General features: G+C 22.4%; 1 protein-coding gene across 1 annotated transcript in view; it reads right to left on the reverse strand.

Annotated features, from left to right (window-relative positions):
* LOC105364745 (icarapin-like) overlaps nt 1–26,339 on the reverse strand; it is a 37,629-nt gene that overhangs the window by 8,023 nt on the left and 3,267 nt on the right. The window contains exon 2 of the mRNA XM_011502753.1: nt 1,973–2,161. Coding sequence (XP_011501055.1) covers nt 1,973–2,161 — 189 coding nt within the window. The remainder of the gene's footprint in view (nt 1–1,972; nt 2,162–26,339) is intronic.

The raw sequence follows: 26,339 nt of genomic DNA on the forward strand, positions 1-26,339 counted from the left end.
ATTAAAAAGTTATCGCCCATCCAAACAATAATAAATCATTCAGATGATTAGTCATTAGTGGGGCAGCTTGAAAAATGTCGTGTCGTATCAGTTTTATAAAAGAAATTGCAATTGCACAGTCAAAATATTTTAATACTGTTTTCTTGAATTTTCATAAACATTTAGTAATGAAAGTGAGCTTTCTTTATGCATACGAAAGAAGCTCGTGATTGCATGCTACAATTACGCGTTGTTATACTAATCCATTTATGTTGAATTTTATTAGATAACAAAATTTTATTTCTTATGACGAGTTAACGCTTAAAATTTCTAACTTTCTGTGTCGGTGCTAAATTTATAATGATATAAGATCTTGCGAATGTTAATAATTAATATATTCATAGATTTTTCAGGCATAGAGTCGGGTATTGTAAATAATTTTCGTGCCAATGTTGCATGTTGTGCAGCTACGTATCAACACAAATTATATCTTCTTCTTATTTTAATTTCTAAATTTTTTCGTTATAGAGAAATTTTTATATAAAAATTCTAAAAAATATTTTATTATGTTAATGTGACATAAAAAAAACAAAGATTTTATGTGAAATTTCATCAAGTTTTATTTGGGGAACATAATTTTCTTAGACTTTTTTTTTGTAATTTAATTTGGTTATTCGTTTTTCGTTATGTATCGGTGAAAATAAAATATACGAATATATATTAAATGTATACATAAATTTTTATATCCAGTTATTTACATGAATATTTATAATCCCACGACAGGTGCACAAAATTGTCCGTTTTAATTACAAACATTTACAAATAAAGGCAAAACATATGAAAATAGAAAGAAGAGTCGATAATGCATTACGCATTAGTATTGGGAAAGATCAATAACGCCATTCCATATACATAAACAAATAATACCGCAGTGCGTGTGTAGATTCGCTGTGTTCTATTTAACAGCTTATTAGGAATGTGAGTTTCGAATTCACCACATATAAATCCTCAATCAAGTTTACACGCTAAACCGTATACACACTCGCACGGACGCAACATACATAATTTGCGTGCAAATTTAATATTATCCAAAACGATGTTTTTTATCCATATGAATGTTAAATCGTCCGTGGAGATCGTTCATCCACTCACTTACTTTCTCTCTTTTTCTCTTTCGAGTTCACTCTTTTTATTCTTTCTTTTCTCCTTCTCTATAGTCACAATGTTTTATCGAAAGTTTTTCGAAAGTTGTACATCGCATTCAGATATTATTTCTCTTCCATTAACTGCTTCTAAAATATATCGAGCTATTGAAATAGTTATAAAGAAGAAGATTTAGTGAACTTTCCAATATTTTCCGTATAATTTATAATTAATTTTAAAACTTGTAGAGACATCGAGAAGTTGCATTACATTTAACGACGCGATCAAATTATCGATTGATGTTTGATATTTGAATATTTCTTTAAAAAAAAAAAGAAAAAAGTCATAAAAATACAATTTAGATAATTATGAATATTACTGAATTAAATATCATTTCAATATGAAGAGCTAACTGTTGACTGTGATAGAATATTTGAAATAATTTTAAATATAAGTGATACATATGTAGAAATGAATAAATCAATAATTTTATTTAAATTTTTATATTTTATATATCATGCTCAACTTATGTGTAATAATTATAGCTTATTAAAAAATGTGCATAGTTACATTTTAGATAAATGACAGGCTTGATATAATTATCAATATTAATATATTGATAATAATACATAATTATTAATATTAATATTTTGTAAAATATAGTATTTTCAGTGTACATAAAAAAATATTTAATGTTGTAATACCCATAGTATTTTAGAAGAAGGATTTTTATTTACTTTTAGATACCTTTATAAAATATGTCTGTTCACTATATAATTAATTGGCCTCAAATTATGCATTCTAAATAATACGTTTCAGGTCAGTTCAATCGATTTATAATCGTACTTACTTTGCATTCTAATCATCAGACCATCAAACGGGCTGCTGTCAAATCTGAATGGACGCCATAGGCTAGTTGTTAATGGTTTTTCTTCATCAGTTTGTTCATCAAAGATATTTTTGCGTACAGGTACAACAAGGACTACTCCGTCGTCTTTGTCTTTAATCTCCATTGATTCGATAGAATCACGGTTTGCACCTAGAAATAAGTTGTCCATTTATTTTGGAAATCTAATTTTCAAAATCGATAAATATATATAAATAGCTGTATAATTTCCATTAAATTCAAAGGTAATCCACGAGAGTTAAGTAATACAATCTTATTCGTATTACGATTATTATCATGGCTTAGTGATAAGATTTATTTTATAAAAATAAAATAGTGAGTTAATATTTTGTATTTAAATTATTAAAATTTGTTTTTCAGTTCCTCCTTTAAATTTGTAAAAATTGTTTTAGTTTTTATAATATATAATATATTTTATATAATTTTATAATATATAATTTATGTCTAAAGATGATTTTATGTAATTGAATTAAAATATGATAAAATTCTTATAAAAATTATCAAAAAAACATTGATTGCATTTTCATTGATTAGAATTAACACAAACGCGCGTGCACCCACACATAATTTATGAATTACTTTAAAGCTATTTTCCATTATTTATATTTTGGTTTTTAAGTAGGTTTATTATATAATTGTTAAAAATCTAAATTATTAACAATGCAGTAATATTCGATTTTATTTTACTATTGTGATTTCGAATAATAAAGAAATCAGTGATTTACATATATTATACATATTTACATATATTAAAAAAAATATTAAAAATTTTTTAATTTGATTCCTTAAAATATTATTAAAAGGCTTTTTTAATTTTTATTAAATATTGGTTGAACTTTTTAATAATAATTTTAGATAAATAAGGAACTCGCCTATGTAAAAAGTATAGGTCAACTCTTCAGTGAAATTCTATAAGTTACGGAAAGTTTCAAGATAATCCTAATAAATGTTGGACTAATTAAAATTTGAGTATTCTTTATCTTTCATTAATTGATATTCTACATGTGCCTTAATTAATAATCAGTTATAAACTACGATTACTAATCAATTGTAAACAATGTTTGTAATTAATGAACTTTAATAATATTGAGATATCTCATGTATTTGTTACTAAATGTAGAATTTCTACATTTCAGAAGATTTTATTAATAAAATCATTGCATTTTAAATTATGGAAACGTTTATTATGGAATTAAATTAAAAGTTTAAAACTAAAATAAATCGTTTACTTTTTCATATATAAAATCTAATAAAATTATTCAATTATATTTTTTGATCGTATCAATTCTAAAGAAATTTTTTTACTAACTTTTTGTAGCTATATGCAACTAGGTTGGTTATAATTAAAATTGTTAAATAGAAATATAATCGAATAAATTTATGATGAAAAAGTTGTAAAAAATGGGATGTTATTCGTGAGTTATTTAGTGTATACATTTACAGAAAATTTCAAAATATGAAAACATTTAATTAAAAAACATTTTTGTTGTATGCTTTTGATTTTCTTAATATTGAGATATTTTTTAGATTTGTACTATATTTGTTATGAGTTTCTTAGTCGATACAATATGATTGTACAATCTCCACAAAATAATTAACGAAGCTATAAACAATAAATATTAATATCATGATTAAAAAATGATTCTATTTTTTAAATATAGTTTTGTAAGGAGAAAAGTTAAATACGTTTATTTGAATTTTTTCATGTAAAGGAAAAATTTCAAATCAAGTTTTCTGAAGACCTCATTTTCAGAAAATCTCATACTTTTTCGAGTTTTTTCTTTCTTCATGTATTATTACATAAAAAAGTAAAGTGTATAGAATTTTTAATTTATTTTATGCAATAAAAAAACTAATTAATATTATTTTATAAATGATTTATATTAATTATTGTTTTAATAGTTCACTTAAATTTCTATAATTTAGTCTTAATTTTTATCTATTACTTTGTTAACTTCGTGTTAACTTTGAAAAAAATTATTCAAATTTTTCTTTTTAAATAATTTGTAAATAAATATGATTTTACTATGAAATAAGAATTAAACTAAATAAGGAAGAAAACTTTTCTAAATGAGAATTTGATAATTTTCATGATATGAATTTGATAATTCATATGTGATCTATTTATACTTACAGTGAAGAATTTCTACTTTTTAGAATCATGACAATTTTTTCTGATTCTATTTAAATACATTTAAAAAAAAAATGTTAATATTTTTACATATTTCTACTACATCGAAGTACAAGTACTTATATTCTCCATTAGGCGCTTTATAATGAATATTTCTGTTCTATCTTACTGATACTGAATTTGTACGTTTAATAATGAAAATTTATTGATTATGAAAAAAGATACATTCAAAATATTTATTAAAGTTTTTTACTTAATATTTGTTTCATATATAATGAATTAATATATCAGCAATGAAAATATTTAAAGGAACCATCAAAATATTTATATGATTAATAGAGTAATTTATTAACAATTAATTATTTATTAACTGTTAAATTTAATTAAATTATTAACAAATTATAATATTAAATATATTCTTCGAATTTCTTTTTTATCATAGAAATTTATAATTGGAACAATTAATATTTAAATATATTATAGAATAAATAAAAAAAACATTTTTCTTTAATGTAAATTGATTATCCAATTGATTTTAAATTTTCATTCTTGATCAAATATAAAGAGTAATTTCACGGTTTCTGAAGAAAAAAAACGTTGTAAAACAAAATTGTTTAGTTACGAATCATAAGGAAATACAACGATTAAATATAATGTATAATTAAAGGGATAAAAAGCAAACGGTGAATAAATTGGATTAATATAAAAGCATAATCGGACTTATAATTAAACGAGAAAAGTCACAGAAATTGATGCATAAATGCAATTTAACTGTCTGTTAAATTCGATTTTGCGTTTATATACACTTTCAATCGTTCTAACATCATTTAATTTTGCAAAAAATATTTCCTGCGTCTCAGTCAAATGTTGCGATCCACCTTACTAAGCAAACATAATGCAGATGGCATGAGGTTACATGAAAAAATGTTTCAGTGTTTCTGTGACATTGGATTGGATTAATGCTAGACGAGCAAGCAGTTTGCATGGTACCGAGTAACAGTGGAGGTATGACGAGGCGGCTGAAATAATTGTATTTCCGTCATGCAACGTTGAAGTTTCTATTCCCTCTTTCCCGTCCCGACCTGTGTCAAGCCATTCTCCATTGATCCTAGCTGATTATCCAATTTGCACTGATCGCTGTCAATTTATGCCACTGACGTGGGAGTCACTTCCAGGCAATTTATCACAACTTTAACGTGATGGAGATTCACTCCGATCCCTCCTCGCTCACTCAATTTCTTTTGCTTTTACTCATTTTTCAAACATCGTTCAATATTATTCGTAATATTTATTTAAAAAAATGAAATTTATTAAATATATATGATTTTGATGGTGTGTATATATATTCTTTAATAAAAAGTAATTAAACTCGTAAGTTATGTTTACTCTTTGTAAAGCAAATTTAATTTACACCATTTCATTAATTATAGATCAATTTTGAATAGTGACTCACTTTTTTTTCATAATAATTTATTATAAAATTTTTAATTAATGAAATTACTTTATTAAATATTATGAACAACATGTAAATATAATTCAGAAATATAGTTAATGACAAATTATATTGCAGTTTGATTAATTCAATTAACGAATAATATCATAAATTGAATAAATAGTTTAAAATATTTAAGCACTTCTATAATTTGTTACATTTAAGTATGACAATTTGGAAGTTATACTCGTGCGAAATCAAACGCAATTAAGTTGGAAGTTAAACAAATAATTTTGGTATATCAAAATTAAAATATGATCAAGACATATAGATTCAATACTATTGTTGTATTCTGAGGAATTATTAATTTGTATAAGTTAATGAATAAATGTCTTATAATATTCTACAACGTGGAACAATTAATATTTGATATATCAATGAAAATGTTTTGACGATTCAGTGCTTGTAAGATTAATTGTATCCAGTAATTTGATGGGATAGGTAGAGTATTGTTTCGTTTCTAATAAATTTAGTTTTTCTGATAAATAAATTTGATTTTGTCAGGGTTTTAATGCTCTAAATAATTCAATAGAAAGTTGATTGTATTATATTCTTGATTAATTTTAAAGAGAAAGTTTTATAATTATCTATATATAATGTAAGTTTTTTAAAGAATAAATATAATTATTAAGTTTGAAAAATATAATGTTAGTATTCATTTTTTTAATCAAATTGAATTCAATACTAATTGTTGGTTTAGCATCAGCTTATGCAAGGTGCATAATTATTTTGTGCTATATATAAAAATTTGCCTAAAAAATTAATTGATGAATAATTATAACACTAAAATGTTTATTTATTTTCACATTGACAGATGGAATTTTATTAAATCCCATTATTGACGTATGTATATCACGTTTTGAGCCTTATTGTAAACTGGATTTTCATCTTCAAATCCTGACATCTGCTCAGTTGTATAGGTAATTCTCATCTTTCTCTATTAATTTTTTTTATTAGTTTGTAAGTTGCTAATTTTCTCTATAAGTACCATATCTTTTATTTATTTTATTTATTTCGTTTTACATTGCTTTTTATTAATATCCATTATGAATTATATCTTTGCCATAAGTCCACTAATCATGAAATAATATATCTATATATATATACCACCATTCATGTTATATATCAAAATTATCGCATGATTTTGGGCACAGGATACTAACGTTCTCAAAAGAGTGTTTCCACCTTGAAGTATTTCATACATGCCAATATACTTTCTATATTTATTAAAATTTATTTTCTTTTCAGGAATTTTAATTATTATAAGTATAATTATAGACTTATTATTTTGTAAAACAAATATAACTATGTACAACGTATATTTTATTCTTTTAATATATAATATTAACTGTTTATATGGATAATAATACTTTCATGAATTTTCAAAAATAAACTAGAAAAAAAATATAATTTTTTTAGAAATATAGTTTGATAAGACTTATAGAACAGATAAAATTTTGAAAAATGGAAGGAACTAATAATAGTATTCTATGTTTCTTCGTTGAAAGTACGTACGCGTTCTTGTTTTGAACATTTATTCTGAAATGAAAATACTATGTGATACAAATGCTAAATTTTGTTCTTATCACCTTTATAATTAAAGAAGAAAAATAAATACATGATGCATTAAATTTTAAAATTTAGTAAAAAATTTTTATACATTTAATTGTAACTAAATTTGAATTTGAAGTATTTATCTGTTAAAATAAAATAAAATGAAATAATGGATGCTTTATAAATTAAAGATATTAGAGGAAGGTCAATGAAAAATTAAAGAGGAAGAACATATAAAATGAAGATATAAGGAAAGAAAATAGTTAAGTATCTTAGAGAGTGTATTTCTATAATTAACGAGATTTTCTGAGTATTGCGGCAAAGGTTTGGATTAAAATGAAATACAAAGCTATAAAAAAATATAGGTGATATTGTATATGTGTATGATGTAAAAAATTTTTCTGTAATCATGTTTAAAAAATATTGTAATTTGTATAAAAATTATTATTTTATTTCATTAATAAAAACAAATTTTACAAAATAAATGAAACATAAAAGTGAAAAGTATTATAAAAAACCATGGTAATTATACAGATACCATAAAAAAATGTTAAAAAATTATTATTTATTATGCATGAAATTCATATTAAGAATTATCTTATTATTTAAAACAAAAGTTTTTGTGGAATATCCAGAATGAAACATTCAATAAAGTAAATTTCTAAGCATTTTCTATTATGATATAACATTTATCAATATACTATTTATAATATAGAAAACTTTTTTTCATTCTTTTTACTATAAACTATATGAATTGTATTTCTAAGAAAAAAATATATCTTTAGTTCTCTCTCTCTCTTTCACTTCGTATTCGGTTATTCATCTTTCTCTTTTACCACCGCCTGTTTCTTTTTTCATGCATGCAGATACCTAGGCAATATTCGAACACGATACTAAAGATGTGCAATAATTCATGCGTTATATTGCCTGGGGTCAGCCAAATTTATCTACTCCGCAATTTATCGTGTGCACTTCGTTCCTACCGAAGCACAATTATATCTTGGCATGTCATATCTATATTCGGCGCGGACTCATACGCTATACCTACACTTTATATGCGTCATTGCATGTGTGCATGAATAGGCTTGAGTAATATGGTATATCCGGTGAAACGATTTACTAGGCTTACGTAGGCCATGTACCTCTATTCTCTTTCTCTCTCTTTCTCTCTGTTTCCTCTGTATATAAACGTGAAGCCGAATTATTTAGTGTCAGTATCTACGCGCTTGGTAAATTTCTAAATAATGCCGCCACTTCGTGAACTTCTTAACCATTTTTATAATAGTTAAGAGTAAAGCTTCGATTACATTTAGTCGCTGCAAGGCCTTGATATATATATAAATATATATATTAAGTGTATGTGTGTGCGTGTGTTCGCGCGCATCTGTGTTGAATCAATAGTTATTAATTATTGAATATTATTTTTAATATTTAATATACATTTTGGAGTAGTCAACTTTGTTAATGTTTTAATTAAGAGTATATTAAGATGAAGCATATTAAAATTATCAAAATATTTTGAAAGCAAAAAAAATTATGAAACTATAAATGAATATAGTCCTGTATAAATATATAAAATTCTATGTAGTTGTAAAAATATTTTGAGACCAAATCCTTGCTGGGTTTAACCAAAAATATTAAAATAAACTAATTTGAGATAACTACTGTGGTCAGGACCATTATATTAATTAAAGTTATAAAAAATAATAATAGACCATAAAACTTATTTTATAATTCAAATCATAATTAAAAAAAAAAATAAATATAATTAATACAATAAAATGATAATCTAAACATAATTATTGTTATGTCAAATCTAAACGTAATTTAATTTTATAATATTTATTTTAGACCTAAATATATAATTTAATAGAATTTTTCTTATAAATATATAATATCGTATAATTTAAAAATATGTTAGATAAATTGTATTATATATAATATACAAATGCTAAATTTGGCAAATTATGTTGTATAATGTCAAAGATGTCAATACAAGAAATCATGATTACAGCAAATTAATTTCATTCAATGAAATATTGAATATTAATGTACTGTACGGGCAGATAAGAAAGTAAAACACGGGCAATTATTAAATATATATAGATAAACATATATAGATTTATTTATTTATAGCGAGGAAAATATGTTGAGTCAGAGATAAAGAAATATAAGGGGAGGTTAAAGAAACAACAAAAGGTATCCAAGTAAACGTTTATGCTAAATAACGTAATAATAGAAGTTGCTAAAATATTTTTCAGTATTGGAGAAGTATTTATTACTGGTTATTGGCATATTTTATACATATATACGTTTGTATAATAACTTCTGATTTTTATGTAAAATATTTTTATATTATAAAAATATCTCTCAGTATAATATATATATATATATATATATATATATATATATATATATATATATATATACATTATATTCAAATGGAATCATTAATATAGAGTAAATTAGTTTAATTTGTATAAAAATTAATTTAGTATTGAAAATTTTTTATTTTTGTATATTTATTTTTAAAAATATTTATATTATTTTAGATTTTTATAAGTTACTGTTTTGAAATTGAAAAGCATGTTTAGTTATTGTAATGTAAATATTTATAACTATTTAATATAGAGTATTGAATATATGTTTATAATGGAAATATGAAATACGAATGTATTGAATTATTAATGTTAATTAATTAAGTATAATTAAAAATTATGAAAATTGAATTTAGATATCAATTAAAATATTTTTAAAGTTTTTTTAAAGTCCAATGAGTAGCTGTAATCTTTGACTTTACATCAGTTTTTAATAAAATAATCAAAGAAATGTTTATTTTGTTTCAAATTAATAAATGTGAGTAGTATCATATAAATTAGATAAAGGTAACAGAAGATAGTAAATATAGTAATATAGGATCTATCGTGGCACTGACGTATTTTGATTGGCATTTATTGCGATGACATAGCGTGCATAATTCTGTCCTTTACCTACATACACGCATAATAATACGTACTGTGCTTATATTAAATGATTTGCGCTTTTTACGTAACATGTTTATCGTTTCAAGGATCTGATATTTAAGTACACATGCGCAAAAAACGAGTATTTTTGGATGTACACTCTTTATAACAGAAAGTATACTTTCTATGTAATAAATAGATAAAAGAATGAATTAATAGGAAATTTTAATATTTTTAAAATACCCTTGAAAATTTTATTATTTGATATTACTATATATTTTATATATCTGTACAATCCATGTATACATACAGACATTAACACACACACGCGCGCGCGCGCACACACACACACACACAGAGAGAGAGAGAGAGAGAAAGAGAGATTTCACTATATCAAAATGTTTATGTAAGTGCAAATAGGAATTTTTTTTATTTACAGTTTCCTAACTTCACGTCGCTATCTTAATATGGTAAAATGTTTTTAAAGTATTTGGAGAGCTATTCATAAACGAAAAGATTTAAAGTTTAAAAAATTTGTCCATAACAAGGTCGATATCAATAGTAGTTAACTAAGCTAACTAGAAGTAATAAAAGTAATTAATATAAAGATGTAGAAACAGCTTCAAAAAATAGATTGCTTAAAACAATATATGCAAAGTTCAAATATTGATCAGATTTATTTATCAGAATCAGAATATTGTTTCTATATTTCTTAATATTACTATAAGTTATAATTATTCAAATTTTTAAATATTATTAATCAATTAATCAAATTTATTTAATTTTTAACTTCAAATAGATTTCAAAGGTGTAGATTTCAAATATACTAAAATTTATAAAGGATTGTTCATGATTTTATAAATTTAATACCTATATTTTGATATTGAAATAAATTATATCTACAATATTAAGAATAGATAAGTTTACAGGAATGTAATTAATTGTATTAATTTAATTTTATTATATTTTGAAAAATAATATATAACTTTTATTTCTATATTATTTTCAGATTATTTTCAGACTTAAAAAATTTTACTTCAAATTTGTTTATTTCCATAATTATAAATGTAATATGTTAAAAATTTTGAATTGTCAAGGTGATTTTAAAAAAATATATCAAGCATATGTAATGGATCAATAATAAATCCAATGAGAATTGGCTTTTTATTTTTGTTGAATCTCTTTAGATTGATTTGAAATATAATTACATTCTATTTTGATATTATTAATATCAAACAATCATAGGGAATTTAATAATAAGGTTTTATAAATATTGCGTCAATAATAATTAATGCAATTTAATATAAATTTAAATGTACATTTAGGAAAATATTCGAATATCTTAGAAAACGTTGAATTTAAAAATTTAAATGAAAAAATTAATTTTAATAAAGGATTCCTTTGTATAAAAACCGTACAATGTATAAAGACTTTTATTATAGCATAAATAAATTTGGACTCTTTATATTAATCAATAAAAATAATATTTATATTGAAATATAAAAGAGTTTATATTACTTTTAGCATTTCTAGTAAATTTAAGTGTGTCTTTTTATTAACCTTTATTTTTAAAATCAAAGGTATATTATTTTATTATAATTTGTAATAATTAATATATATGAGTAAAATATCTTAGATCATTTTATAGTTTTATAATTCATATATTACCTTAAAAAAAATTGAGACTTTTGTATCATAAATACAACATTATAATTTACAATATAATATTACGACAAATATTCAGTCGACGATTAATTAGAAAATGCATAAAAACTAAATGCAAAATATTTTAAAATTCTACTTGGTAAATGGAAGGTAGTTTTCTGAAACTTTTAGAAATTACTTACGTAAGTTTTTATTGACAAAATACATTTTAATTAAATAGAATTAAAAAAAATTAAAAAAAAAAGAATTAAAAATTAAAATAAAAAAAAATACTTGAAATTTTTATAAAATGTGTTTTAACATTTTTTAACAATTGCTCAAATTGTATATTATTTTATATAATATATAAAATATTTCAGTTATTTTTCATTTAGTTTTCGTTTAAATTTCTTAGAAATTAGCGTATTAATAATTATGAAAATAGAAAAAGCTAGAATAAATGCTGGATATTCCCACTGCTATTATTAAAAGATTATTAATTCAATTCCACTTGAAATAAATAAAAATTTAAATTCGGATTAGATAAGTATGGAAAGAAAAACTAAGCAAGATATAATTGGTAGTGTTTAAACAATTGGTTACCAAATGTGAAGATCAAAAGAGGTATCTTAAAACTTTTCCTTTTATCGCTTGTATATTAGATTATTTGACTTATTTGGCATTAATGATTTCCAGTACCGTTGTATTGTGTTTGCAAATATTTAGCAAAGTAATTGCAATATGTTAAATTAATAGTCTAACATCGTGATATCCGACAATGATTTAGTCCCTGCTCGAACGATTTAAAATATATAATATTCTTACACTTCTCTTTTTCTTTTTAATTTCATTTATATAAAAATTATCATTTTACTTATATTCCTATTAATGTGCAGAATAATATGTCTCATTATAGTTGTTAAATAGGTTTGACTATTATTTTAGATGATTATTTAAACACATAAATATTTTTTTTCATGTCATATTGCAATTTGTATATATCATTATCTTTTTAAACCATTTCTATCTTTTAAACATATTTCCTAGATATAGTTTTTATTCTTAATTTCAAACGATACTCAAACATAATTTAAATTAATATTATTAATAGAATTTAAACGATACTTTGACATAATTATCTAATATTTCGATTGATTATGTGTTTTTGTTGCTTAATTTTAAATATTTTAATTTAAATATCAAAGAGTCAATTATGTGAAGTTAATTTATATTAGAATATTTAAAATATCATAAAAATTTTATATTATAATACTTTAATAAAATAATTCGTAATGAAATAATACAAATTTCAAAAGATATCAAGAAATGTTATTAGTCGGTATATTTTTTTTATATTTTTTAAATTATTCATATTTATTTTAATTTGCATTATAGAAAACTGTTGTATGAATAGAAGAAAGTATCTTGAAAAGAACATTGAGATTTGTAGTTGTATTAATATACTTCAATGAACGGTTTGAATATAGTTATAATCAGTTTTATTGTAATAATAATTGTTAGACATTTATTACGTATTATTCAAAAACATTTAATGTGTCAAAAATATAAATTTGAAAACTTCAAAATAGTCATACTTTCAAATTACTTAAAATAATTTGAGTAAATTTTATTTTTATATTATAGAACTATTATTATAGGAATAAGATTTATAGAAAAAAAATATATGCAACACATAAATATACTTTTAAATGATTGCTTGAAGTGTAAACGAAAAAATGAGGAACTGCTGACAATAAAAGTAAATAAAAAAGCAGATAAGAGAAACAACAATAAGAAAGTTTTCTATTTAAGAAAGTATTAAATAACTATTTTCTAACTAAATATGCTTTTAAAATTAATAACTGAATATACTTTATATACACCTTGTAACTTGCGTATTATTACTCGCAGCAATCAAATCATTAACAAAGTGGACTAAGGATTAGCATTTATGTATTTTTTCCTTGTAGCCAATGCTTAATTACATATAATTATTTAGTTCTATTATCTTATAATAAAATCTTAATTAATAAAAAATTGAATAAATTTATTTTAGATTTTATAATAAATTAAAATGCATATAATAAGAGTAAACAAGTAGATAATTGTTTAAATGTTAAATTCAATTTTCTTAATGATAGAAAAAATAAATCAGTAATTATTTAATTTTTTTAATTCTCTATATTTATTTTGCAAATTTTAGATTATTTATTATTATTCATTGAGTACATAGGCGCTGAAAGAATTTTTCTTTAGATTCAAAAAACTCTTAACACTTTTTATATTGTTTTTCGATTTTTTGATAATGTACTTAAAATTCTAATTTTTTATCTTTTGTCAATTTACATTTTTTGTACAATTTACAATTTGCATATTAATATAAATAATTTTAATTATTATATTTATTAAATTATTATATGAGTTATAATTTAAATAATTACTTAAATAATGCTACAGTAATATAATATAATCTGTACATATTATTATACTAACCATGAATTGAAAGTTATTGATTCATTAATAGATTACATAATGAATCAAACACGAAGATGAAGTATGTACACGCTTATATATCAAAGTATTTTTATATTTTGCATCAACAATGATGTTCTCCTCCACATATATTAATTTGACATCAAATTTGTGGAAATCCAGAAATGTAAATTTATCGTATATTTATTCATTTATCATTAATTTAATAAGTTTGGCATATTTAATTTTTAATTTAATCTTCTGTTTTATTGAACTATTGCAAAATTTAATATATTTTACATATTTCAGTTTGATTAAAATAAATCTATGAGTATTTTACTTATCATGTCAAGAGTGGTGATATTTTCATTTTTCTGTGATTTAAAGATTGACCCATTATTTAGTAATAATATACAGAAAAAATAAATGTATTAGTACTGAATTATTTATTTTTATCGAACTTTGAGTTGTGTTTCTTATTAAAAAATGTATTTATCATTTAAAGTACAATTTATGTTTTTAATCAAATTCTATTTATATACTTATAGGAATAAGGATAATTATTTAAAAAATAATAAGTTTTATAATACCTGATAAATTAATTTTAATGCTTAATCTATCAATCGACTTATATTAATAAAAAGCCGTTGGCGCTAAAATAAATGTTAGCAAGAATTTTTAAATATTTAGATTTTAAAATTTTATTTTAGTATTATAATGCAGGCCCAATAAGTTTTTTTATAAATTGGAAAAATAAAAATAAAATTATGAAAAAAGATATTAAAAATTGTCATTAATTTTCATTCCTAAGATATATTATCCTTTTTTCTGTCTAATATACGTGTATATTATTTATATTATATTGATTTGTTATTCTATGTTAAATGATCCGTTAAATAAATTTTAAGTATTTTATAGACGTATATATGTGAGTTAAATTTTTTGCCTCTTTAATTATCGTGTATCATGTGACATACATACAGAATTATGTTGAGACTATCCTCGTTGATTTGCCCTTCAATATGATGTGAATTTGTGAAGATATTTGCTACCTATTATTATTAATTGCACGTCATAAAGGAACTGCCAGACGATTGAACAACGAAGTACAAAGTGCATTAATGATCAGGTAGTTGTACACACACACGTTACACACCTTACATCTTCATGTTATTCAACTTTGAGATGCGCAAGCCTTTAAGGCATTTACAGGTATTTTTTTCGTATTTTATATGGCAAGATAAACAAAACAAAACAAATGTTGTGTAATCAATAATAACTTTTCAGTAAACAATATAAACAAGTATAAAATATTTAGAGAATTTTTATGAGAAAAATATGCAACCACTAGATTTTCAATTCCGTCTATTGAATATTGCTTTTCCACTATTTGAATAGCAAGGTTGAAATGGAAGCTTTTAAAATTATTATTAATATTCAAATGAAAATATATATTTTATTGTGTATTAATTAACAAATTTTTATATTATTAAATATACTTGTAACCTATTTTAGTATAATTTGAAAAGGTTAATTATTATTTATTTTCTAATACTTTAAATTAGTGATGCCATATCAAGAATAATAAACTACTTATTTATAAATATTTGATGAGTTGTTTTATACCAAATGCCTTCATAATTATTAAATACAATAAATTAATAATAAACCATTAATATTTTACTATGTGCACAGATATAAAAATATTTTGGCACTAAATTTTAAATGTATATTAAGATTTACAAAATTATAGATGGAGGCTCGTTTTTCCTATACTATTTATTATTTATGAGTTACTATGGTTTTATTAAAGAAAATTAATGAACCTGATAATTATATATTATATATTGGATTGGAATTATTTCATTTTTTGAAAATACTAATCTATGCATTACTTTCTCTAAAATTCATATTTTCTAATTTGAAACAATAAATGTTTATCCAAGTTTATGAAACAACTCTTGCTAAGCATTTGAGTCTCCCAGAGCTTTGAATATTTTTATAATTTATATAGAATTATCTTAATCTGTAGAAATATCGACAAAAAAAATATTATGCATCTGAAAGTGCATATATTTTTCGATATTCCTTCATCTAATTACATCGAATGCCTCTATTCATACGGTTAATGTGCAGTTGAACCTTCATTATTAATATCGATCAAGCGCTGCATAATAAATGTTTAGTTATCGAAGAAAATAACATTTTAGTGAAATAATGTTTACTAGTTTTAATTATCAATGATATAATAATATGCTTAATAATATTAGAAATGTATATTTAATTTATATATTACTAATTTATGTATAATTTAATTCATAAAAATATAATGAATAGATATTTATTATTCCATAATAAAGTTGAATAAACGAAGATCTGAACATTTCATGTACATATGACTTATAACCGTAGAAAATAATAGTGTTTCTATAAATTTGTCTTTATTCTTTATAGTATAGATATTAGATATACTGATTTAATTAAGAATGTGTAATTGTTTCAAAACTATCATTCAATATAAGATTTAAAAAAGTATTGGTTATGATAGCAAGTGATAAAATTGTTATAGACTTTATTAATAATAATTATTGATTATAAAGCAATTTAGGTATATTGAAGCTTATATGTAAATCATTCTCTCTAACTTGGTGATTGTATGCATAAGACAATTTTCTTTACCGTAGAATATTAAAAAACGAATCAATGTACTAATAAAGACAAAATACTAATAATATTGTTTATTTTTGTAGACACATGTAAAAAATATAAAGCAGCTTAAAATTTATAATAATAAGCGATAAACATGAAGTCCCATCTTATATGTAGTCTAGCAAATTAAGTATAAGTTACAATAAAATCCGGACTAAAGGTTTTGAAAGAAAAGATAAGAGCTTTTACATGACGTAGAATAATATACAAGGATAAGCCCTACTGGATGATAGTAATATGATAGTTTAACAGAATTATTTATAATCGGATGGCTTACTTATTCCATATTTTGGCGAGTAAATACTATCGTACGCTACATTTCTATCTTTGTCAACTTTTGTGGCGAATAATGAACTAAGCTTGTTGTGGCGATACATGAATTTAGGAAAATTAGTAAAAGTTTGCAGTGTGTGCCTGACCGAATTGTGTATAATTACATTTTTTATTTTTATTTGTATTTTAATACATATCGAATCGTTTGGAAATTTATTCTGTGAATTAGTAGATTTTTTGTTCTTAGAATGAAATGATTTGTTCTGAAAATATATTAAGAAATTCAAGGTTTGCATTAAATTTTTTATAATACATATGACATTTTAAAAAAATGCAGAAAATAGAAAAAATAAATAAACAGGTAAAGTATAAAATGATTTAGTATTGTCTATGTTTAATATATTACCTATATGTTGATGAAATAACAGACTATGAAATATATTCGTTGTTTCATATAAAAATGTTTTATTAATAATATTGTTTTTATTTTATAAATGACTTTATAAATTAAATATTTAAATAATACCCTTTCTTCATCAACTTTTTGATCATTTATTTTTACTTGTTTTCTTAATTCTTATGAGATTAAAATATATAATAAATATACATTAATGAATAATTATAATTTTATATAGACATTACAAGCCGGTAAATTTAGTTTAATATTAAAATATCAATATAATAAAATATTTTATTTTATATTTATATACTTATTATTTATAATTCTACATACTATTATATATCTTTTTTTATAACATGTATTCTGGAGAATTTATAATTTTTTTCTACACGTTCAAATTATTGTTTTTCTATTATTATTGAAACATATGTGTATGCATACGTTTATTTATAATTATATTTTACTCCACTCATATTGTTCCTAAACATTCAATTACATAAAAATAAAGAACTTGGAACAATTATAGTTTTTGTAAAATAATAATAAAAATAATAGTTAGTGTCCAAAATGTCAAATCACATATATATTGTTTAATACTTTTTATTTGTATTCACTTTTAAAAAATTCATCAAATAACAATTAGAAAAGCAAAATAAGATAATTGTAAATTAATTTTTTTCTTGAACTACAAATTTATATATGCATATTATTATGTCTTTCAATTTAAAAAAAAAATAGAATATTAAAATTTAAATGAAAGTAAACTGACACCCTTATTTTGCATAAAAGGTTTTGAAATGTCCAAAGAATATCTCAGTAATATTATCTAGAAATGAACATTATATTAAAATATCTATCTTAATAAAAGTATTAAGAATTAATATTTAAAAGATAATATCTATTTTTTTAAAACAAACTAAATGTATAACTGGATATATATATACAATAGAGGAATCAAGGTAACGATCGATATTTTTTTTTTTGAATCTTAAGATGTAATATTCTATTAAATTACGTGTAAAAACATTACGTGTAGTTTTAAGATTATTATCTTATTATTATTAATTATAATATTAAATTGTCAAATATTAAAATGAATTTTTCTTTTTATTAATTTGTCGTAAATAAAAACTTTGTTAATATATTAATAATTAAATAAAATAGACATTGAAATATAAAAACCAATATTAATACATAAATACTGAAAACCATATATTTATATACAATATATATTTATTATACAATTTATTACACAATTTACATATGGAAGTTGTAGAATCTTCTTAAATCTTATATGAAGATACGATTTCTTGAACGACTTCTTATATAGGAGGTGTCACTACAATTAATTAATGAAAATTGCACGGATAAATAATGACTGCACACTTCTTGTTGGAGAGTATGAGATAATCTTGATGATTGTCTTATGCCGAATCTGCCACCGGCTGACAATAATTGAAGAGATAAAGTGTATTAACGTACTCACAGCGATGTCGTAGTTTAAATTCTGATTCAGCGGTGAGGTGGCTCAATTGCACGCAGCAAGACGATTGCGTGCGGCGTGACTCTATACTCACAAGGATGCACTATTCTTGATCTGATCTGGCGGTGAGAGGGACACAAATTATGTGCGGCGTGACTCTTATACTCACCAGATTGCACTATTCTTGATCTGATCAGGGTGCAATATTCTTGCTTTGAATTACTAACACTTATTTCTGCGTTGAATGAATTTTAGACTTGGTTTCCATGGGCAATTAAATTCTATTACTTGACCTTTCTCTAGACTCCTCACTCTAGCTCTTTGTGATTTGTCTTTTTGGAAGAAAGCTCTTGGCTGCCCACGCGGACAGCGACTTTTCGCTGTCTTGTTCCCATCTTCAAGGCCTCTTGCCATGAGTCCCCACTCAAGGGGCTACTGGTCTTAGTTTTCCAATCAGGGCGCGCCGTTTTTCGGCGGCATGATGAATGTGCACGCCCTTTTCCCACTTCATAAGAAATTAGGCTTAAACAATGAGAATATCGAAGGGGTATCTCTGGCGGCAATGCGTGAAATGGAAGATTTGCCCCTCTCCGGGACTCATCGTGGTGGGGGTGATTTTTGGTGAAGCATCTTTGCCTAGCCGATGAGAGCGGCAACATTTTGTGTACTTGACAACAATGCATAGTATTCTAAGATTGTAGGCACACGTGCAACGCAATCTGTCGAGCATCGTGCGTGCCGAGTTTCGGATTGCAACGGATTTTAAGAATTGTTTTTCATTCAATTGTTTTGAAATATTTTAATCCTCAAAATATACTCGTATAAACAGTTTAGTCGAGTTTTGATGTGAACTCGCGAGGGTCGTTTATTGCATTCAAAACAATTGCTACGTCTGCTGATCAAAAGCCATAAATGGCTGTTTACGAGTTCACAGATAGATGTACAAACCTTTTCGGGTCTCATGCAACCTTGGCGAGACTTTCTTAGTTTTTTGTATCCATTTGATAATTCTCTTTTATCAGCTGTTGAAAGATTTTCTAGTAAATATAATTCGAGAGATTTTCTTTTCACTCTCGAACATATATATATATATATATATATATATATACACATATATATGGTTTTCAGAATTTATGTATTAATTCACGATAGCAACACATTTTAAAATAATATTATTTATTTTAAATGAAACTAGAAAAGTTGAAATATATTTTTAAAAGATCAAATAACAATATGAACAAATATTGATTTTTATATTTCAATGTCTATTTAATTTAATTATTAATATATTAATAAAGTTATTATTTACGACAAAATTAATAAAAAGACAAATTAATAATAATATTTAGAAAAATACAATTAATTAAGAAAATTAGTACTTTAACGATATAAATAATAGTTTTTCAGGGAATGTTCACTATTTCTCCCGATTACTGTTTTTTTTAAACTCTTTTATTTATTCATATTTTTTTTTAATATTAATTGATTAATCTACATCGATTTGAGATATGTTACCGAGATAATATTTGAATTAAATAGGTGAAAAAATTGGTAGTTTGACAAGATTTTGAGAACAAAATCTATAGTATGCGAACTTGCTTAACCACTGTTGAATAATGTTGGATTTATTAATGTCATTCAGCTATAATATAGCAAAAAGAATATTTTAATGATCTCTTTATTTTTACATTTTTAATGTACGATTGAATTTTAAAATAATGTAATATTTCACCTTAAACGATAAATTTTCTGTTTGGTGATAATAAAGATTAATATTTTCATTAAAGATTGGAAATGTGATATAATTGGCAATAATCGTCACTATATAATATTTTTAATAAAAGTAGAATACTTTATTTTAATGAAAATGAATAATCCTATATAATTTAAGACCAATAAATTTGAATATTAAGAATAATTTGTTTTTAATATTAAATAAAAAGTGAAAATTTAAAGTAATTTGATTCGATACATGCTAGTTATTTCAATTTACTTATATTCATAAAAAGATAACTTGGAGAAATGCTTAAAAACAAGAAAAAAGTAAATTGCATTATATTGTACGGTGGCGTTGTCTTTTGCACTGTTACAAAATGGAAAATGTGAATTCTGGTAAAAGTACGATGACTAGTATGCATCATTTATCGTCAGTTCAATGAAGAATTTCATAGAGCTAGCAATAAATGACCACATGATTGTGCCAAGTGTATAATTAAATTTCGTATATATCCTTTTGTACATTCGCATACCTATTCACTCAGACGCACACATGCAGACATAAAATAGAAATATAAAGAGAAAAAAGGAAATGGAGAGAGACAGATAGAGAGAGAGAGAGAGAGAGAGAGAGAGAGATGAAGATAAAAAAATGCTAATTGTAATAGAATATAAAAATATCTTCACTATGTGAATTTATTTTTTAGTTCCTATGACATGTTGTTGAAGTCGTTTGCATATATTGAATCTTTTTCGACTGACTATTTTGCCCATTTCAATTTATAAATGAAACTTAGTTTAAATTTAAATAGAAGCAACATTATTATTACAGATACAATTATTTCAATTAAATAATTAATTTGAAGTTTTATTGTTCATCTGTAACATTATCTAACTATTTCGGAAATAATCTTTATTCTGATATATTTTATTTAAAAACTTTATATATTTACTTAATTAGATTTAATAAATGAAGATTTATGAATAATTAAAAATCTTTATAATAAAAGTTATACGAATATTACATTAGAACATACATGAAGTTAAAAATATCTAAGAAAGTATGAAAAAATTTTAATGAATAATGTAATGACAAATTTATTATGTATTTATAAATATGTTGTATTAATTATTATATTTTATTCTTGAAAATTGTATATGTACATGTCTGTAAATTAAGAATGGAATTATTATAGTGATATCTGATTAAATTCAATATAATTGCTCTAAAAATCTTTTATGTATTTTTAACTGTAATTTTATGTAATCTATATTTTATGTAATCTTTTATGTACAATAAGACATGTACTATTACAATAAATTAAAATAATAAGTCAGTTTTTTAATATAATTGAATAATCAGCCTAATATTTTCTATTTTTACTATTATATTTAGCCTCTCAATAAAATCAATGTATTTAGAATGTGTTATTTTTAAGTTTACAATTTACAAATAAAACAATATATTGTATTGGTATATATGTCTATTCTTTGTTTGTAAAAATTAAAAATATAACAAAATATTTTTATGCTTACTAATAGAAGTACAATAACAATTCTATCTTTTATAAAAGTCAATAATGATATTATATATTTTTATTTTACATATTAAAAAATAAATTCTTGTATAGAATTGTTATTAATGAATCACCATGCAATGAAATGTACTGAATTACATTTTCGAATAATCTTATTTTATTAGTATTATTGAATTGTTTTAATTTTGTGAATAAATTATTCCTATAATTTATTTTGTATAATAATTTATCAAATGTTGTGAATAGATTATAAGGCATAAAATAATGTTTAAAAAATTTTAGAATTTTATTTAATCACTTATTAACAAACATAAAATATACTATTACAATAAAGATTAATTGTAAACCACATCTTTAATACCCTTTAAATGAATATACTCATATCAAATTCAATCACTTAATAAATACAGATTATTGCTGCTAGGATGCACCCATTATAGCGTAGGTACAATTCAATCACCTCTATTCAACGGATCTGCAGTGACTCAATTTATTTATATGCACATAAAGGGTCAACATGCGTTTGAACTGCAGAATCTAACGCGCGTGGGGCTTAGTCGAACTCGATTGTGTAATCAATCAAAATGAAATCTGTGTAGAAATGTTATTCTAAAAATAATAAAACGAGGAAAAATAAATATGATATACAAACAATTATTCAAAAGAAATAATTACAGAGAGTAACACAAACAAGTCGATTACAATTGGAAGTGTTTTGAATAAATTTAAAGGCTTTATTCTTTTGAGGTCAATAATTTTTTCAAATTTATTATGATTTAATAGATATTCGCCTTTTAGATATTATTAATTATTTAATTAACTCTTAAAATAATAACAAAATTGTTACCAATCGGTAACAATTTTAAATGAGATTCTCTGGAAATATTTTTATGACTATAATTTCAAAATATTATCATTAATATTTTAAATAAACATTTATGGTTTACTGAATAATAAATATATTTTATGGCTTATTTTTTTATGATTTTTATTTCAAAGATATATTTGATTTAGAAGAACGTATTCATGAGTACTGATAAAGATAATAAATGAATTTTTTTACGTGCTATGATAATTTCACATTTAATGAAGTTAATATACTTTTCTTCATATTTTATTGCTAGATTTCAAATATGGTTTGTTTTAGTTATGTACCCGATATATTTTATATATTCAGGCTTTTAATAAGCGATATCTAAAAATTTATAACACAGTGATATAGACGATATTTATTCAATTATTAAAATTATGTTAGTTTATGAAAAATCGTAATATTCGAGACAATAACTATTTTTATTGATTAAAATTTTTTAAATATTCATATTATATAAGTATTGTCGTATCGCTGAGCATTAAATATGAAATTAGAGAATTATCGTGTGGATTTCTACTAATATAGTAAGGATTTTGCCGTTTTCTTTGAATATACTCCCATTGTAATATCAATGAGTATGTAATCCATATATATTTTTTAATATATCTTTTATCAAACAAATTGCAAATTATTATCCTATTACAGTTTTGCTCAAGATTTTCTATTTAGGTGGGTTCTGAGTATTCACAAATTTGTTTCTTTTTTTTTCGCTGAAAAGGCTCATCATATTCTTAGGATTATTTTCTTCGTTCTATTATAAGAAAAGCAAACAAATTTAACTTGAAAAATTTTAATTTCTATATTTAACGTCTATAATTTTAACAATGTTCATCTTTAAAGCATCTATTTTTTCAGTGCCTGATTCAGTGTCCTTCCAACTAATTTTCTTGCTATTGCAGTTGAATTATATACCCCTAACTAAATGAAACTTATAAAAATCTTTTTACAGAATTTCCCTATTTTTTATTAAATATTCAAAAGAAATTTATTAAAACAAACATAATAGATTATTATAAAATGCAAGAAAGGCTGTTAATTTAATTTCCTTTAATTTTTACAAAAAATAAATAAATAATATTAACGTATCTCAGAGAAGGTTCTTAAATGAGAGATATTTGCCAAATATTTAATTATATTAAAAAAAAATTAATAAAAATCTACAAAAATTAAAATAGATTTGAAAATATTACTAAGACAATATTGTTAAGATATGTTTCAAAATAGATTAATTCTAATTTTAATTATAAAATGTAGACTTTTATATACATAAATATATAACTAAATTGTACGTTTTTTTAAATTGTGAATTTTCTGCTTCATAGGTAAAGTGAATTTATAATATGGATTCTGTAAAATAAATTTTATGTTAAGATTGTTTAATATTATTTTATTAACGTTGAATAAATAATGAACCTCTGTTTGCTAATAGTAAGTTTTATCTGCATGAAAGAAAAAATTTAATTAATGAATTTTTATTAATACTTTTATAATTAAAATTTTCTTACAAAAGTCTAAATACATAAATAAAAAATTAATTAAAGTACTTAAAGAGGTCAAATTAGTACTGTGTTTGAGATGAAAAAATATAGTTTTTAATAATGAAATTATTAAATAATGAAAATTAAACTAATTAAATAATGAGAAAAAAAATGAAAATATAAAAATATAGCATTAAATAACTTTAAAAGTTAATATAGAGGATCCAATGTGAGACAAATGTTTAATATTCTATTTCAAATCAGTTATTTATTTGCGTACTTTGCTGTTATTTCAATATGTGGTGATATTAATAAAATGTTATTGTGCATTTGTCAAAATTTCTGAAGTTATCAAAAGTTTTATAATAATAATATTATAATGAGTATAAGAGTATTTTTGGCATCATATATATAAATAAATAATAATAATTTTACAACTGTATTATAAATTATCTCCATTTATATAATTATTATTGAATTTTAAACAATGTATTATAATTATTTTTTATTATAACTAATATTTCATTACTGAAATAATGTTATTTATTTAATAATATCAACAGTGTAAAATTAAAAATAACAAAATCAAAATATTAACATTGAACAGTTTTAATTGTTACTCGAAAGAAGTTTTAAGCTGATAATAAAATTTCTTTCATTATTTATCAACGGTAACAATGAGACCTTTGACTTTTGGTTTTACCGAACTGATCTTCCATAAACATATTTATTTTTCAGACTGTAAATTTATATATAAAATATTTAACAATATTTTATGACATTTTTGTTGTTCTTATATCCAAAATAATTAATCAAAATAGAAGTATAATAAATACAGAATCCAATTTTATTCATACGGAATCAATATATAATTAGTAAATTAATTAGCTAAAAAAGGGGTTTTTAAATTTTTTTAATAAATAAAATTTTATCGAAGTATATTAATATTATTATGTTGAAAATATAAAAATAAGTTTGATTTTGAATTGTCATAAAAAATTTATTACATTTTACTCTGAAAAGATAAAATATTTGGAAATTGTTTATATAATTGTAACAATAAATATAATTTTTTCATAAATTAATTTTTTTATTTTCATATCGTTCTTCTTAAACGTTTACGACTCATAACATCAATATTTACTGGAACTATATGATAAGCTTGATTTCCTTAAAAATAAATTTGAAAATAAATACATAACTATTAACAGTAAAAATAATGATATGATTGAGAATGCATAAATAATATAGGTTATTACCATTAAACGTTCTGTTAATAAATAAGTTTTACGATAAATTACAAAAATTTAAAAACGTGAACTTCCAATTGTGCGTTTAGTTTCAATTAATATATTTATGGAAAAAATTAATTAAGATAATTATGAAAATTTCAATTGAATAATGCCCATTCGTGGTTTCCCTATGTAAGATAAATTATTGTTGAGCTACAATTGATAAGTACTGTATTACATATAAATAAATATATATATATATATATATATATATATATGTTTGAACGTATAACTGCAATGAAATAGTAAAACTAAAAGTAACAACAAAAAATATATTTAGTTTCAATAAAT

Source organism: Ceratosolen solmsi, unplaced genomic scaffold, assembly GCF_000503995.2.
Source record: "Ceratosolen solmsi marchali unplaced genomic scaffold, CerSol_1.0 scaffold15, whole genome shotgun sequence".
NCBI classification, from domain to species: domain Eukaryota; kingdom Metazoa; phylum Arthropoda; class Insecta; order Hymenoptera; family Agaonidae; genus Ceratosolen; species Ceratosolen solmsi.